Genomic DNA, 15,313 nt, shown 5'->3' with positions numbered 1-15,313 from the left:
TCCAAATTTCCAGCCGTCCACTCATCACAAAGCTTAACAAACATTCAAATATAAAATTTAAAAATTCATTTAGTATCACCCATCTTCATGTTTCAAATCAAGTCAATTTTATAACTAACCCAACAACCTTCCAATTCATTCCACACAATTTAATTAGCTGACTTCACACATGCATTACATCTACAATGCAATTAAACAACAATTTATCATTAATACACCTTTCCAGCAAACGAAATGCACAGCAATATACCATTCAATTCAAAAAGCCATACCTAATGTAGATAAGTAAAAGCAAGCGGTAAGTACCCTTTTTTAATAGCAATTGCCCAACATTTTCATAAACATAAATTTATACTCTCAATTCCAAGCACATGCATGTCACAGAGATCTTTCAATTTATTTAGAATTCAGAACTAAAGAATAAAATAAAACCTCAATCAATTGGGTATGCACACGCTATGATCATTCCAACCAACACATGATTTTTAATGCAAGTTTAATAAAATTCCACTCAACTCTTCTCCTTTGCTTTTAACCAAGGCTCAGTCCTCCTACCTCTTACACCTATTTGATCCAAATTATATAGGAATTAAGATCTAAACAAAAGGAAGATGAAAAGTTCGACTAAAAACGATAAAGGATTGAAAATGCATGCGTAATCTTATTCTTTTACCCCAAAAATTTCTCTGAAAAATTCTTCTCCACAAGCACCACTCGGCTCTCCTCTATTTTAACTCAATGTTATTTTTTCTCTTTTGTCAATGTGTGTAGCAGAACGCATGTGAATGAGAAAGGACAAAGAATAAAACAAGCTTCTCCTCACATTATTTCTTTTTGTTCTCTCGGCTATCTCTTCTCCCACTCACCATTCCTCATATTATTTTAATAAAATTTCAAACCATGAAGGCAAAACAATGTGCCAAAACGTGGGCTAATTCTCCAAAAGAAATTGCCTTTAAGTCCTCGCAATGGCCAATTAGCATGCATCCTTAGTCTTTGATTCTTACATCTTGCACCCCAAAATCCTTAAATAAAGTTAAGTTTTATCATGATCTCACCCTGGGAATTATGCATGTACCCTGCATGAACAATGTTAAAAAGACCCTCATCTTTAATCAATTTCATAAAGTGGTTAAAGATTTCAAACTCAATTCATACAAGTGCTTTTGCCAAACTACTTAATAAACCCACCAGCGTTATTCTTACTAAAACATCTCTAGAAAGTTTCAATTCTTACAATTACCCCCTAGATTCACGTAAATAAACATTAAGTAAAACCCACAAAGAAAAATACGAAGTATTACACTCTAGCCAGAGATTCTATTTCTGACATTTATCGATGTCAGCTAGGAACTCGAAATCCGGATGGAGTCAGCGGTACTTCTGATCTATATTCAAGTCAATGGATCCATCTTGACCACTCATTCGGTTTCCGCCATATGAACAACGCATGACCAATAGGCTTATTATACGAAACATGATAGTCTCGTACTATACACCGTATGAGCCATACGCATCCTATCGGATCCGAACTACAATGTCTCAGGTCAAAGGACTTACATCGTTGCAATGATAAACCAAACGATAAATCATTGACTAGCATGCGCTTTTCAAAGTGATTGTATTTTGCGGGCATGTTTGAAAAAACAGTTCACCCAACCGTTAATCCATACCAATGCCCCATGACATGACATCATCGTTCTCGTCTATATCAAATCATGATATCTTTCGGGCACAGCATATGATATGCATACTGTGCAATATAGTTGCCCAAATTATATTGCTTCTGTAGGGAACCCTTTTCGATAATTCATTTACCGATTAAATGAATCATCTGGACAATTCATATACATACTTTATTTTAAATGCATGACTGAATAAAGGAAGCAATTTATATATATGAATTGAAGAACTCTTTCTTCCATTATTTATGATATATATAGATACAAGACAAAATGCTCTGAAACCAACAACACGAATGGTTTCTAGGGCATACACTAATATACACTAACACGACTTTACCTTAGTATGTATGACCCTAAGATTTGGATTGAGAAAACATCGATTAGATTAATAACATAAAGTAGGATAATTATGGTGAAATTGGATACACTAGACCATTTCTCATTGTTTGAGCATTTGTTTAGATCTCGTTTTTTACCTTAGTTGTTATTTTTAGTATTTTTATTACTTTTATTTGATTTGATTTGTAGTTAATTTGGGTTTAATTAGATTGTTGGGTATTTTTATTATCTTATTTGATTTATTATTTTAGTTGTTTTTGCACAGTATCAGATTAATTGATAGCTCTACTCTCTGTGGGATCGACCCTCAATGGAGCTATAGTTAGCTAGAAAAGCTGACAACAAAATATTGTTGCAGATGTTGCAATTGATATTAAGTATATTGTATTTTCTAATGCAATCATAGAGGCGGTTTGGAACAAGAAGTTCATTTCTAAACTTGATGTTGTTCCTAGCATTGCTAATCCAGTAGAGATCTACTGCGACAACAATGGAGCCATTTCTAAGGCTAAGGAACCACAATCTCACCAGTGATCCAAATAAATACTTAGTTGATTCAATCTGATATGAGAAATGGATAAAAGAAGGGATGTGCAGATTTGCAGAGTACCTACTAATAACAACATAGTAGACCCATTGTCAAAGGCTCTGTCATAGTAGAAGTATGATAGGCACTTAGCGCCATTCGATATCAAATACATGAGTGATTGGCTGTAGTGCAAGTGGGAGATTGTTAGAGTAGGTGCCCTAGAGCCAATCAAATTATTGAAATATTGACTCTTTGTGAATCATGTTTATATCAATAAAAGGCATTTTCTTTATATCATGTAATTCATATTATATATGTCTTGGTATAAGTCCTTAGGATGGTAGAATTGTGACGAGGGTATCGAGTGTTTTAAATCTCGATAGTGAGGACACTATGATCACACAAGGTGGCTGTTCTAGAAACGTCTATAGCCTCAGTATTATTTGACCAAGGGCACATATAATATGGTAAGGCTATCATCATATGAACAACCTCGTCGAAAGACAATGACAGATCTCACTTGTCAATGTTGTTGGGTGACAACTTGGTGCAACACATGGGTGCTTGTTGTGAGCAAGTTCATTAGACTAAGCCATAAGAGGATTCCACATAGATTGTAAACCTAGTGTCTGTGGAACAAATTCTCTAATGGATGGTGGTGCATATGATCCTTAGACTTGAGATCACTACAGTGCCTTGTATGCCAGTTGGTGTAGTTTGAAAGTTATCTCACCACATGATTCAATTGAATGACAATGACACTAAATCTGGGGACACAGTGGGAATGAGTTGTCACTCAATCCAATGTTAGTTTGGTCATTGGTCCAATAACCAAATACCAAGATATCAAGGATATTTGAGGTTGACACTATTTCTATGCCTCAGCCTTGTTAATATAACATATGATGAAAGGATTTGATTGCATGGTGACCATAGCATTGATAGGTAGCATTCTTTGCTGAGTCTTTATCTGTTGGGTGTCCATAATGTCTTGCTAGAGGCCTATCTTAGTATGTGAATAGTGAGAGGATTGATTGGTAATCAATCACGATATTATTTCATTGCTAGTTCGATAGAAAGCCTCAGGTCACACACATAAAAAGTTGAAATCCCGAATTATAAAGCTTTAGAGCTTTATGGGCTTATGAAGTGGATTGTCATGATTCCCGAATTACGTCATTGCATAATTTTGGGATTTGGTAATGACAATCTTGATCTGTTTATTAAGCCAACTTGAGAATGGCATTTTATGAGTTTTAGTGAAAAAGGGCATTTTAGGTATTTTGACCTTAAGGGTATTTTGATAATTTTGTTGTGTAATTAATTTAATGAAAATTTACTTAATTCTAGGGTTGTTGCTCATGCTATTTCATAAATAGAATTAACGAAATTACCTTTTTCCTTTAAATAAAATACCCATTAAAGTTATTCCACCATGGAATAACTTATAGGCTATTCCTACTTGGAATAGGGTTGGGCCTCACTCCTAAATGGAACGGGGTTTAGTGTTTGTGTCCAAACACAAGGCACTAAACTGTAGGCCTATATAAAGAAATGTTGAGGTAAAATTTAGATATAAGAATTTTATATTCACAAAAACCTAGCTGCTCTTTTTAGTCTCTATCACCATAAATTGTAAAAGGCTGATCTAGCAATCAATCAATTCTTGCCTTTTCAGGTTTGCTTTCGTATGGGCTATGTAAGTGCTTGTCTATACTTGATATGGCTTGTGAAGAAATCGTTTCTTTGAAAGGAAAGAGCCATCAATGGAGGTATAATCTATTTCCTTGCATGGGTTTGTATTAAAATGCACATATTCATTGCTCTCAGTCTTGGATTAGACTTGAATTGGGCTTAATTTGTTTTATTTTTTTCCTCTGTGTTTTTTGCCAAATCACCTATAGGGCCATGCTAGGTTTGTCTCATATGGGCCTTAGAAGGCCCGTTATGATGTTTGGCCCATACAACAAGAATTATAAGTTCCCATCTTTTTCATTGTCACTTGTTTGATACTATTTTATACCTAAAAGAAAAAGTATCAAAACTATAAGTATTTTTATCAACTTATGAATTCTGTGTGGGTGCATTAAGTTCTAATGTTGGGACATCATATTGTTTATGCACAATCTTTTTTGTAGTTTTCTGTTGTTATGACACCCAGTGTTAGTGTGAAGGCAATTGCCTAGGTAGATTTTTATTACACATGGCATGTCTTCATTAGATGTTTGGATATTCTCTAGACATGAGATATGTGTGAGTGGTCCATATACACATGTCAACATCTCAGATGGAGTACTGGAAATTCGTTTAGCTTTTTAGAAGCGGTCCCAAGAAAGAAGGCAAAAACTTTCCCAAATAGCTAAACATGTAAGAGCTTGTTGGTTGGTTGTCTAGTGCATTATTGATCAAGTTTTCTTTATATTTGTCTTCAACTTTGCATTATCTTTTGAGCATGATTATACCTTTGACTGTTCTCTATAAAATCCTTGAGGTTTATTTCGTTTTTTATCAGGTTCTATTATACTTTGGTAAGCTTTAAAATACCCTGTTAACCATTGTTGTTTGAGTGTTGCTAGAATGTGTTTCCTTTGATGATGCTTGATGAGATTTTGAGCTGTCGGAGCTTAAAGGTGTCTTTGTCATTGAACCTTAAGTGGAGCTCAAGGTTGTCCAGGTGATTTCCTGGTGTGAAGCTTGCTCTGGTAGTTCAAAGTTTAACCAAAGGGTGAAGTTTGAAGTGTTGTGACAACAGGGAGTGTTCTTACAACTGATGATTAACTTTGGCTTTTTAATTAAACTATAAATGTTTATCATAGTGGATTTGCTTCCTTGGACTTGGTCCCATGCATGTAGGCAGTTTTCTAAACCATGTAAAATCAATTTGTGTGCTTTTTTACATTATGTCATGGATGTCTAGTTTATGTTGATGATTAATGAGCCAACCCATAAGCACAAATGAACATGTTTAACCCATTCTGCATAAGTTTAATCAACTTGGTAAAGTCATAAACTTTCATTCGATACCAGAGCACGTTTTGAAGAGTCATTTTAGTAAATCCTTGCTTGTTGTTTGTGCTTAAGCCTTTTTTTTAGGGTAGTTGATGTTTGTGATTTTTTTTTTTTTTTTGTGATTTTGAGCAGTTTTGCTCGCTACAGCGGTTGTGATCAAATCTATGTTGTGTGTTTCGACATTTGATTAGCGTGTTTATGTGTGATCCGTTTTGGTTGTGTCAACATCTATTGTGTTTTTACCATGAACTTCTATAGTGAAGGGGGGTTTACAAATAGACCACCCTTGTTAGAGGGACCCAAGTACCCTTTTAAGGAAACCTAGGATGAGAGCCATCTTGAAATCCGTTGATGAGACAGTATGGGTCTCATGTGTGGTTAGTTGGAAAGCACTCGAAGTTGTTGAAGAAGAGGTGACCAAACCATAACCTATAGAAGAGTGGACAAAGGCTGAGTTAAATCTTGCTAACTTTAACTCAAAAGCCATTCATGCCATTTTTAATGCTGTTAGTGTTCGTCATATGAAATCATTGCTAATTGTGAAATTGCAAAATATGCTTTGGATAAACTCCAATTCAAAAATGGAAGGAACAGACATTGTGAAAAGGACTAGGCTTAGAAGAATGGTTACTGACTATGAAAATCTGATTATGCTTGAAGATGAATCAATCACTGGCTTTCATGGTAGGATTTTTGATGTGTCTAATGAGTATTATGCTTTAGGAAAAGTCTACACTAACTTTGTGATGGGATTTAATCGAATAAAGGGCAGAATAGTAAACAAAAATTTTATTCGAAACCCATAATTCTGGATCATAGATTAATGTTAATTACTTGTTAAAACAAACATTTACATAAGATTAAACAAAATTTATAATCAAACCTTCGATTAGAGGGTCCCTCAGACGTTGTAGCAAAACGCTCCCACTTCAAGAATAGAAGTGCACGAACGTAAATCCACACAAAGACAAGAATCCCCACATGATCAATTTGCTAGTTTAGTTGAGGAGGTTCAAAGAAGAAATAGGGAAGAGAAATTTTCCTTAGAAAATTCTCTCTACAACTTTTAGTCTAAGGGTGGCAAGAATGAACTAATGAATAGGGTTACATGCCTTTTTATAGGCAAGCCTTAACCCAAATTACCCTTGCATAATTACAAGAGTGCCCTCGACTAATATCTAATTTAATTAGACTTTACTTAGTGCCCAAGAAAAAATCGGTTTGGTATTTTATTTTTATTGCTATAACTGTACAATAAAATTTCACTATTTAAATGCATATACACCAATATTTATTCAAATAGCATTATTTATTCATTTAATATATATGCCAATATATATGTTTGAATAAATATGTAATCTTTCAAATTCAATCCAATATTTAAATTGGACATTGGCGACAACCTTCCTGCAAATTAAAATTGCACTGTAAGAATTACCAAAATACCTTTTGTCCCAAAATGTTGAAATTACCCTTATTCCAAATCCTCTTTTGATTTGCCTTTTAAGTGTGCGACTTGTGGGCTCCTTATCATATTGGCAGTGGGCAATATCGCAATTGACACTAAATTAATTTTCTCATTACACAGAGATCAAGACTGGTCTCTAGCCAGACATCATGGCTACCTAATAGACTCGGATTCAACATATCAATTGCCAGTCAATGGTATGGTTACCATGCAATCGAGTCCTTTCATCAACTACTATCTCATCAAGGTTTGAAGTACATAAAAAATTTCAACTTCAAATATACTACCTTGATCTGTTTGTAATCAGTAATCCAAACTAATGACTTGCTAAAATAGAAATTGAGCACCAACTCAATTCCACTGTGGCCACATTTTTACAATTGTTGTCATTTACTGAATTACTTTGTGAGATAATTTCTCCTGTACCCAAGAGTAATGAATCATGTGTTGATCCACCATAGCCATGATATACTTCTCAATGTAGCCAATAACTTTCATTCTGATAGCCTTAAATAGGACTACGTTAGGTGAGCGTCAAACTACACCAATAATCACACACGGTGCTCTTGTGATCTCAAGTATTATGATCATCCCAACCGCCATCCGTTAGAGGATGTATTCCATAGACATTGAGATTACCATTTATATGGAATCCTCTAGAGGGTCGGTCCAGTGAACTTTCCAACCGCAAGCACCTATGTGTTGCACCAAGTTGTCACCAAACAACTTTAACATGCAAGATCTATTACTATCTTTGATAGGGTTGTTAAACGTGTTAGAGTGGATGTCTTAGAGCCAATCATATTTGATTGTTCGTGATATCATAGTTATCAAATAAAGGCATTCTTCTATATTATGTAAATCATATTCTTACATGATTTGATATATGTCCTAAGAGTGGTAGAACCATGACGAGGAAATCAAGTGTTTTAAATCATGATTGTGAGGACCCTATGATCACATATAGTGGCCATTCTAGAAATGTTCGTAGCCCCAATATTGTTCTGATGTAGGGCATAGATAATACAGTAAGGCTATCATAGCGTTAAACGACCCTACCAAAAGGTAGTGATAGATCTCACATGTCAAAGTTGTTTGGTAACAACTTGGTGCAACGTGTTGGTGCTTATTGCTTGCAAGTTCACTAGATGGGCCCACCAGAAGATTCTATATGGATGGTAACCCTAGTGTCTATGGAAAAAATCCTTTAACGGATGGTGGTGCATGTGATCCTTAGACTTGACATCACTAGAGCGTCTTGTATACCTATTGGTGTAGTTTGGCACTAGCCTAACTTGGTCTTATTTAGGGCTATCAATACAGTAGTGATTGGTTGCATTGAGAAGGATATTGAGGCTATGGTGGATCAATATAGAATTCATCACTCCTGGGTGCAGGAGAGAGTTATCCCACTGTGCAGTTTGGTTAAGTGGACACGACACATAATCTGTGGCCATAGTGGGATTGAGTCATCACTTAATCCAATTTTAATTTGGTCATTGATCCGATAATCAGATAATAACACATTAGGATAACATCTGAAGTTGACACTATTTCTATGCTTCAGCCTGATGGGATAACAGTAGATGAAATGATTTGCATTACACGGTAGCCATACCATTGACAGGTATCAGTTCTTCGCTGATCTCTACTTGTTAGGTGACCATGACGCCTTGCTAGAGGCCAATCTTGGTCTATGAATAATGAGATGATTAATTGGTGGTTAATCACGATATTGCTTATTGCTAACATGATAGGGAGCTTGCGGGTCACACGCATGAGGAGAATTGATTGTGGCATGTATATTTAATCAAAGAAGGGTTAAAGGGTATTTTGGTCTTTACATAAAGACATTGGTAATTTGGTAATTTTACATGGGTAGGCACCTATGTGTATTTATTGTGTAAGAAATAAATTACCTAATCAATATTTAATATATTTATTGAATATATTAGTATTTACTATATTAATTAAATTACCCTAAAGAATATCAAATGTTTATATTTAATATTAATTGAAAAATAAAATTTCTAATTAGCTGAGTAATATATGTAATATATTAATGCTATTAGGAAACCTAATTGATACTATTCTTATTTGGTTTAGGATTAAAACCAAACAAGGAAAATAATTGTATCCTATTCCAAATTGGAATAGGGTTTTAAGTTGCCTATATAAGACAACTTAAAATTAGGTTTAAGTGGATATTTCATTCAATAAAAATTCGAGAGAATTTTTTAGAGAGAAAAACCCTAGCCGCCATTCACTGCCTCTCTAGCCACCATTCACTCATTCTCTAGCAATTGAGATTTTCTTTGATTAATTTGTAGGGCTCTTTGTGTGGATACTGAAGTGCAATTTTACTCTTGAATCACATTGTGAAGAAATCATATTCTGGTTAATAGTTTCCGTGAGCAATGTTTGTGAATAGTGTCAGTGAACAGTGCTGATGAATAATATGGTGAACTAACAATGAACAATATCAAAAAATTAAATGCGAAGGAGCCTCCAAACGTTAGTACGTAATCTAATTCTTGAATAGATTAAGTTTTAATGTATGTAAGCGTCATAATCTATGCCTGGATTCATTGGGTTCAAAGGTATAATCGAAATTCTTTTATTTTCTACTGCGTTATCTATCGATTAATTCCTAACAGTGATATCAGAGCCTTGGGTATTTGACAATTACGTTTAATTTTTTATTAAAAAGTATGTGATTTGTTGGTTACAAGTTTTTGTTTGATTTTGATTTGATTGAATTGAATTAAAATTTATTAATGAAATTTGTTGATGATTTGTGATTGGGTTTTGATTGGATTGCCTCTAATTGTAATTAATTTAAATTTTGTGGAAACCCTAAATGTGTGCCACCGTGAGTGGTGGCGCACGGCTACTATGCATTGCCGTGCCTAGTAGCAGCAGCCCACTGTTACGTGTTGGCATGCACAGCAGCGGCATCATGTTGCATGCTACCGCACACGCAATAGCTTCGTGGCCGCGTGCCAACACCGTCGCAAATAGTGCTCTAATGGCTGTGTGAACATGCGCTAACTAGATGTACTTGGTTGACTCCTGGGAGAACTGAGTAAGATGGGCACATGATTCCTGGGAATCAGCGTAAGGGACCCGTATCGTATGTGAAGGTGCTGAAGCGCCTCCCAATAAATGATGGGAAAATTAAATGCTTTAAAGTGGTTCAGCCGAGAAAGCAAATAAGGCCTACGTCCACTGATTTGTTATTTACATGTATGGTTTTAGGATACAAAGGAAGGATTTTTTCGGTGATCGAAAAAATGTTTCTAGTTGGCCCTGTGGCCTGAGATTAGAGAAAGTGGTGTTTTGCTGCTTTTTCTCTGTATATCAATGTGTATCCGCGTGTATGTGTCTGTCCTTCCTCTTCTTTTTTCTTCCCTTTTCCTTTTTTTTTTTTTTTCCCTCTTGGCTACTGTTGTTTTATATGGAAAGAGAGTTTCAGGAGGTCATGATGGTGAATGCATAAGCCACATTGTCTGATGTCGCACAGTGGCCAGGAGCTCACATGCCCCTATGTTGTAGCTAATGATGGATGTCCCCACTAACAATAGGTGACTTTATAGGTATCCTCTTGGTTGGGCTACATGGAGAGAACTTGGAGCTTGCATGGCCGCATGCCACTCAATCAGAGTATGCGGCTTATACATGCTGAGTTGATCTGTCCAAGGGGATATATATTTTCTTGGTTTGGCCCCCTTTTTTGATCTCATAACACCTTATGTTCTCGCTTTTATGCTAAGTGCTCCTGCTTCTTCACCAAACAGTCCTCCTTTCTGGCCTTGATGCTCACTCTACACTAGGAGGTGTCCCAGGGGACCCAGGCTCCTCTACTTAGTCCGAGCTTCTTTGCTCAATCTGGGCTGGGGATTTTTCTTGCACAACAATCTATGATTTATTTTACAAGAGGTTTCACTACATAATCATAATAATTTCATTTTACTATGGCGTACAGCTTTATATACAGCAATATAAAAATATCCATTATATAAATAAAGCATATGATCTTTGGATTTCAACGATTATGATTTTTTAATTTCCCATACAATTAATAAATTTGTAAAGTTAATCCAGTGCATAAGAATAAACATAAATTAATCGGAAGTTATACTTCAAAGCCTCCTTTAAAGAGATAAAGATTGAAATTTGATGATGATATATGATGGTACAGGCTTGATTTTAAAGAGAGATTCATTCAAATTGAACTAAATATAGAAGTGTTAGAAGCAAACTGGCACGACCAATTCTTATCTCCAAACAAACTATTCATCCTATTAAAAGCCCTCTAATCCCTTTTCTTGAGGCTTCTAGTTTTTTTCTCAACCACATATTTTCTAGGACAACTAATTCATCGTAATTAATTTCTCTATTTTCATACAATCTACCTTGATCCTTAATCCTCTCCCCTCTCCCATTATCAATTTTTTATGGGAGATCCTCAACGAAATCCCGCTACAGATGCTCACGGCATCTTTGGCATCCCAAAAGCCATGTGCAAGACTTACAAATTTGTCACCAAATGGAATTCTGATAACAAGAGTAGTCCAAACAAATCCGCCGCTGAGGAACACAAGTTTGAAGAAAAATTTTCTGCTTACATGCAGGTAAAATAGTTTCCCCAAATTATTTCCCATTTCATGCATCATTCATCTAATATTCATAGCCAAATATACATTATAATCCAACTGTTCTTTTACTTTTAAGCCTTCAATTATTCTAAATAAACAGTTGAAAATATAACTGGTTACGTGGTAACTTTTCTCATTCTTTGAGGGAAAATGCTGATTAATTATTTAAGCTTGTTTTACAAAATGTTCTGAAAACTGTAAATCATTCTCAAAATTGTTCTGGCAACGATTAACTAAATAAATGAAAACAAAATTAAACATACCTTAATAATTAATTCTTTATGACCATACGACTGGCTTTTTTTTTTTTAAATCCAAGCTTTGATTAATTGAAGATAATAGAGGGAGAGACATAACTTATTATTATTGTTATTATTACAGTAAAACTTCTCTATAGTGATACTCTATATAGGAATAAACTCCATATAGTCATAAAAAATTCTAGTTCCAATTTGGGATAGTTATAAATAAGAATAAGCTCTATATTGTAATAAATTATAATTTTTCTAATTCCCGTCTTAAGAAAAGTTGCCTCTACATAGTAATAATTATCTGTATATTACAAAAAAAAAAATATGTTATGTAAAACTAAAGGTTTAAAATGAAATTAAATATTTATTTAAAATTGTTTGGGACAATGATTTATGTTTTAGAATTGTTATCACATCTTTTACCTTACGAGTACGTAATAGCTCGTTAGCATGAATACCTTTTTGTTGAAGCCAAAATATTTTTAGTTTCTCAAGCATGTTTAGAGCTTCATGGCACAAGACTTTTTGTATTTCCGTACTATTGTCTTTATGACTATTTCCTTTCTCTTCTTGTCTAATTGCAACAATGATTTCTCCTTTAGTTAAAGCATACACGATTTGTTGCTCATTTGGATAATCGAAAAAGACATTAATATTCATTCGATTAGTATAGTGAAGTTATCGAATTTGATCACTAAATTATATAGTGACTCTTTTATTCTCCTCATCCACTTCATTTATAACTTACAATTCATTGACATTAGTGGTCCTAATTTTGCAATGCTTAAAACCATTGACAATTGTCTGTGGCTTCACATCAATTGACCATGCATCAACTGCATTTATAGTTCCATCAATGACACTTATTTTTGCTGGTTCTAAGAAACGATCTTTTATCCGTTTGAAAAGTAGGTAATCGAAACGCTGAATTAATCCTAATATTACTAAAACATGAATTGAAATTCAAATATTGTACTACTAAAACATGAATTATAAAATAAGAAATCAAAACTATAATTTTTATAACTACACCTCCATCAAGAAATCAAAACGATCTTTTATTTTTTTTTTTTTTGGGGGGGGGGGAGAGCAAAGATAATGATCATCGAATAAAAGGGTTTAGAGTATAAAAAAACAAATTTAGAAGGTTATACTAATGTCTAATGGAGGTTAAAGTGTCAAGTTCAACGGTTGGGTGGCCATAAGGTTAAAAAGTGAATATTTAGGGATAAAAATGACAAATTTCCATGTAAATTTTAAAATTTTGTGAGGTTGCCACCCAGGTCAACACATAGCTCCGGCCCTAATGGTATAACCATTAGAAAGTCCTCTATTAATTTTGGTCATTCAGTGTTATAGAAGTTTATAACAATTTTCGCCGAGGCTTTGTGGAAGTTTAATTGTTTACATGTCAAAATATATTGTTTTTCTTTCAATCAGGCGCAAGTAGAGGACAACACAATGCATAGGGTTTTTCATTCAAAAAGCATAGACGATAGCTTACTTTCACGCCAACCATCGCTTGGAAAATGCGCAAGTAGAAGGAGCCACACGCCTTCACCAAGATCATCCTCCTACTCCAACATGACTGCCAATATGAGTAGGGGGAGCGAAACCCCTCAAAGAAGTTCTCTTTCAAGATCTAACACTAGAAAGTTCACATCAGAATCTGAAACTAGAAGTAGCGGCACATCAGACGCCAGTCAGAATCCGAGTATGTCAAGAAATGCAAGCCGGCGAAGCCCTATAATATTCTCTCAAACCACTGCTGCTAGGAGGAAACCTCCACCGATTGAGAGAAAACTTTCTTGCACTCTGGAACAATTGTGTCTTGGAGGTGCCAAGAAAATCATGATCAAAAGAGAAATCGTCTTGGATAATGGGTTTGTATCATTCTTTATTTCCCATTTATATTTCACCATCTTAGTTTTTTTGTCTCCTTACTGCCAAATTTTAGGGTGACAGAACTAAACAATTTCCCTTTTTGCTTAAAACTAATAGATATGGACTCAATATTGTATTAGTTCAATAGACCTCCTTACATTAAATTTTAATATTTTTTAAATTTCTTTTTATCCAGTTAAATGTGAATATTCAAACTTTAGACCTTTTATTATCAGCTAAATGGAAGGATTCGAACATTAGATCTTCAGTGTTGAACCTCTAAGCTTAAGAATTTTCTTTCATCAAGCTGAATGTGAGGATTTGAACTTTAGACCTTTCATTTATCCAGTTGAATAAAGGGATTTGCAATTAACACCTGTGTTAGTAAACTTCTTGCTAAAGCAAAGGTCTAAACCTTTTTGCTTTAACATTAGTGCAATAGACCTTCTCACATGAAGCTTTGATTATTTTCATTTTCCTTTTATCCAGGTGAATATGAGAATTCGAACTTTAAATCTTTGGTTTTGATACTATATTAATTTGTCATCCCGTTTACAACCTTAAGCTAGTAGATGATGACTCAACATTATATTAGTGATTACTTTTATATAAAGGGAAAACAACATATAAGAGAATATGTTAACCCGTCTTTTGAACATATGTTTTCAGAACAAACGTTATATGATTTGTTTTTCTGACATCTGACGTACTTATGGCAGGAATGTTATGCAAGAAGAAGAGTCATTGACGATAAAACTTAAGCCAGGATGGAAAAAGGGAACGAAGATTACATTTGAAGGAAAGGGGGATCAGAAACCAGGGTATCATCCAGCTGATATAATTTTCCAAATCGAGGAAAAAAGACACCCATTGTTCAGAAGGGAAGGAGACGATTTAGAGATAGCAGTGGAGATTCCTTTGGTTCAGGCTCTCACTGGATGCTCTCTTTCTGTCCCTGTTTTAGGAGGGAAGTCAATCGATTTGACACTTGATGATATCATATGTCCAGGCTTTGAATTGGTTATTCCAGGCCACGGTATGCCGAATCCCAAAGAAAAAGGAAAGAGAGGTGATTTACGAATTAGATTTTTTGTGGAATTTCCGGTCGATTTGACCGAAGAACAACGTTATGAAGCTTCTAAGATCTTGGAAGATTGTTCTTGATCGATCACTCAAGTAATTTGGTTTTTTAACGTATTTACTTCTAACTTTTGTAAAATAATGTAATTTAGATTAACATAAAATCATGAAATGTTTTAGTGCATTTAGTATCGTGGATTTTAGTAATGTAATATTTAGTTAGAAATCAGTATATGTATTAAACTTCTTTTTTTCTAAAAAAAAAACTTTTTGAAGATTTCTTAGTAATTGAAAGGCGTAATAGTCAGAGGTAAGTCATATAACCTGTGTTGATCTCTTAAACTAATAAAGATAACTAATAATTGAAGCAAGAATTGGATTAGTTCGTTTCAAGATTTCTCTGTGTAGAA

At 34.5% G+C, this 15,313-nt stretch overlaps 1 protein-coding gene across 1 annotated transcript; it reads left to right on the top strand.

Annotated features, from left to right (window-relative positions):
* Positions 1–11,487: 11,487 nt before the first annotated feature.
* On the top strand, positions 11,488–15,025 carry LOC116105520 (dnaJ homolog subfamily B member 13-like). The gene is made up of 3 exons (XM_031391930.1): positions 11,488–11,664; positions 13,380–13,822; positions 14,543–15,025. Exons 1-3 carry the CDS (start codon positions 11,488–11,490, stop codon positions 14,985–14,987), a joined length of 1,065 nt encoding a protein of 354 aa, XP_031247790.1. The 3' UTR covers positions 14,988–15,025.
* Positions 15,026–15,313: the final 288 nt, after the last annotated feature.

The sequence above is a fragment of the Pistacia vera genome, unplaced genomic scaffold (genome assembly GCF_008641045.1).
Source record: "Pistacia vera cultivar Batoury unplaced genomic scaffold, PisVer_v2 Contig1165, whole genome shotgun sequence".
NCBI classification, from domain to species: domain Eukaryota; kingdom Viridiplantae; phylum Streptophyta; class Magnoliopsida; order Sapindales; family Anacardiaceae; genus Pistacia; species Pistacia vera.
Note: the sequence above shows the minus strand (reverse complement) of the source record. Positions and strands in the feature narration are given on the sequence as shown.

What these genes read in the sequence shown, in the direction of transcription:
- LOC116105520 (XM_031391930.1), top strand. Translation starts at nt 11,488, where the DNA reads ATGGGAGATCCTCAACGAAATCCCGCTACAGATGCTCACGGCATCTTT. An exon ending in AATTTTCTGCTTACATGCAG is followed by an intron (nt 11,665 to 13,379) that starts GTAAAATAGTTT and finishes TCTTTCAATCAG; the next exon opens with GCGCAAGTAGAGGACAACAC. An exon ending in GAAATCGTCTTGGATAATGG is followed by an intron (nt 13,823 to 14,542) that starts GTTTGTATCATT and finishes TACTTATGGCAG; the next exon opens with GAATGTTATGCAAGAAGAAG.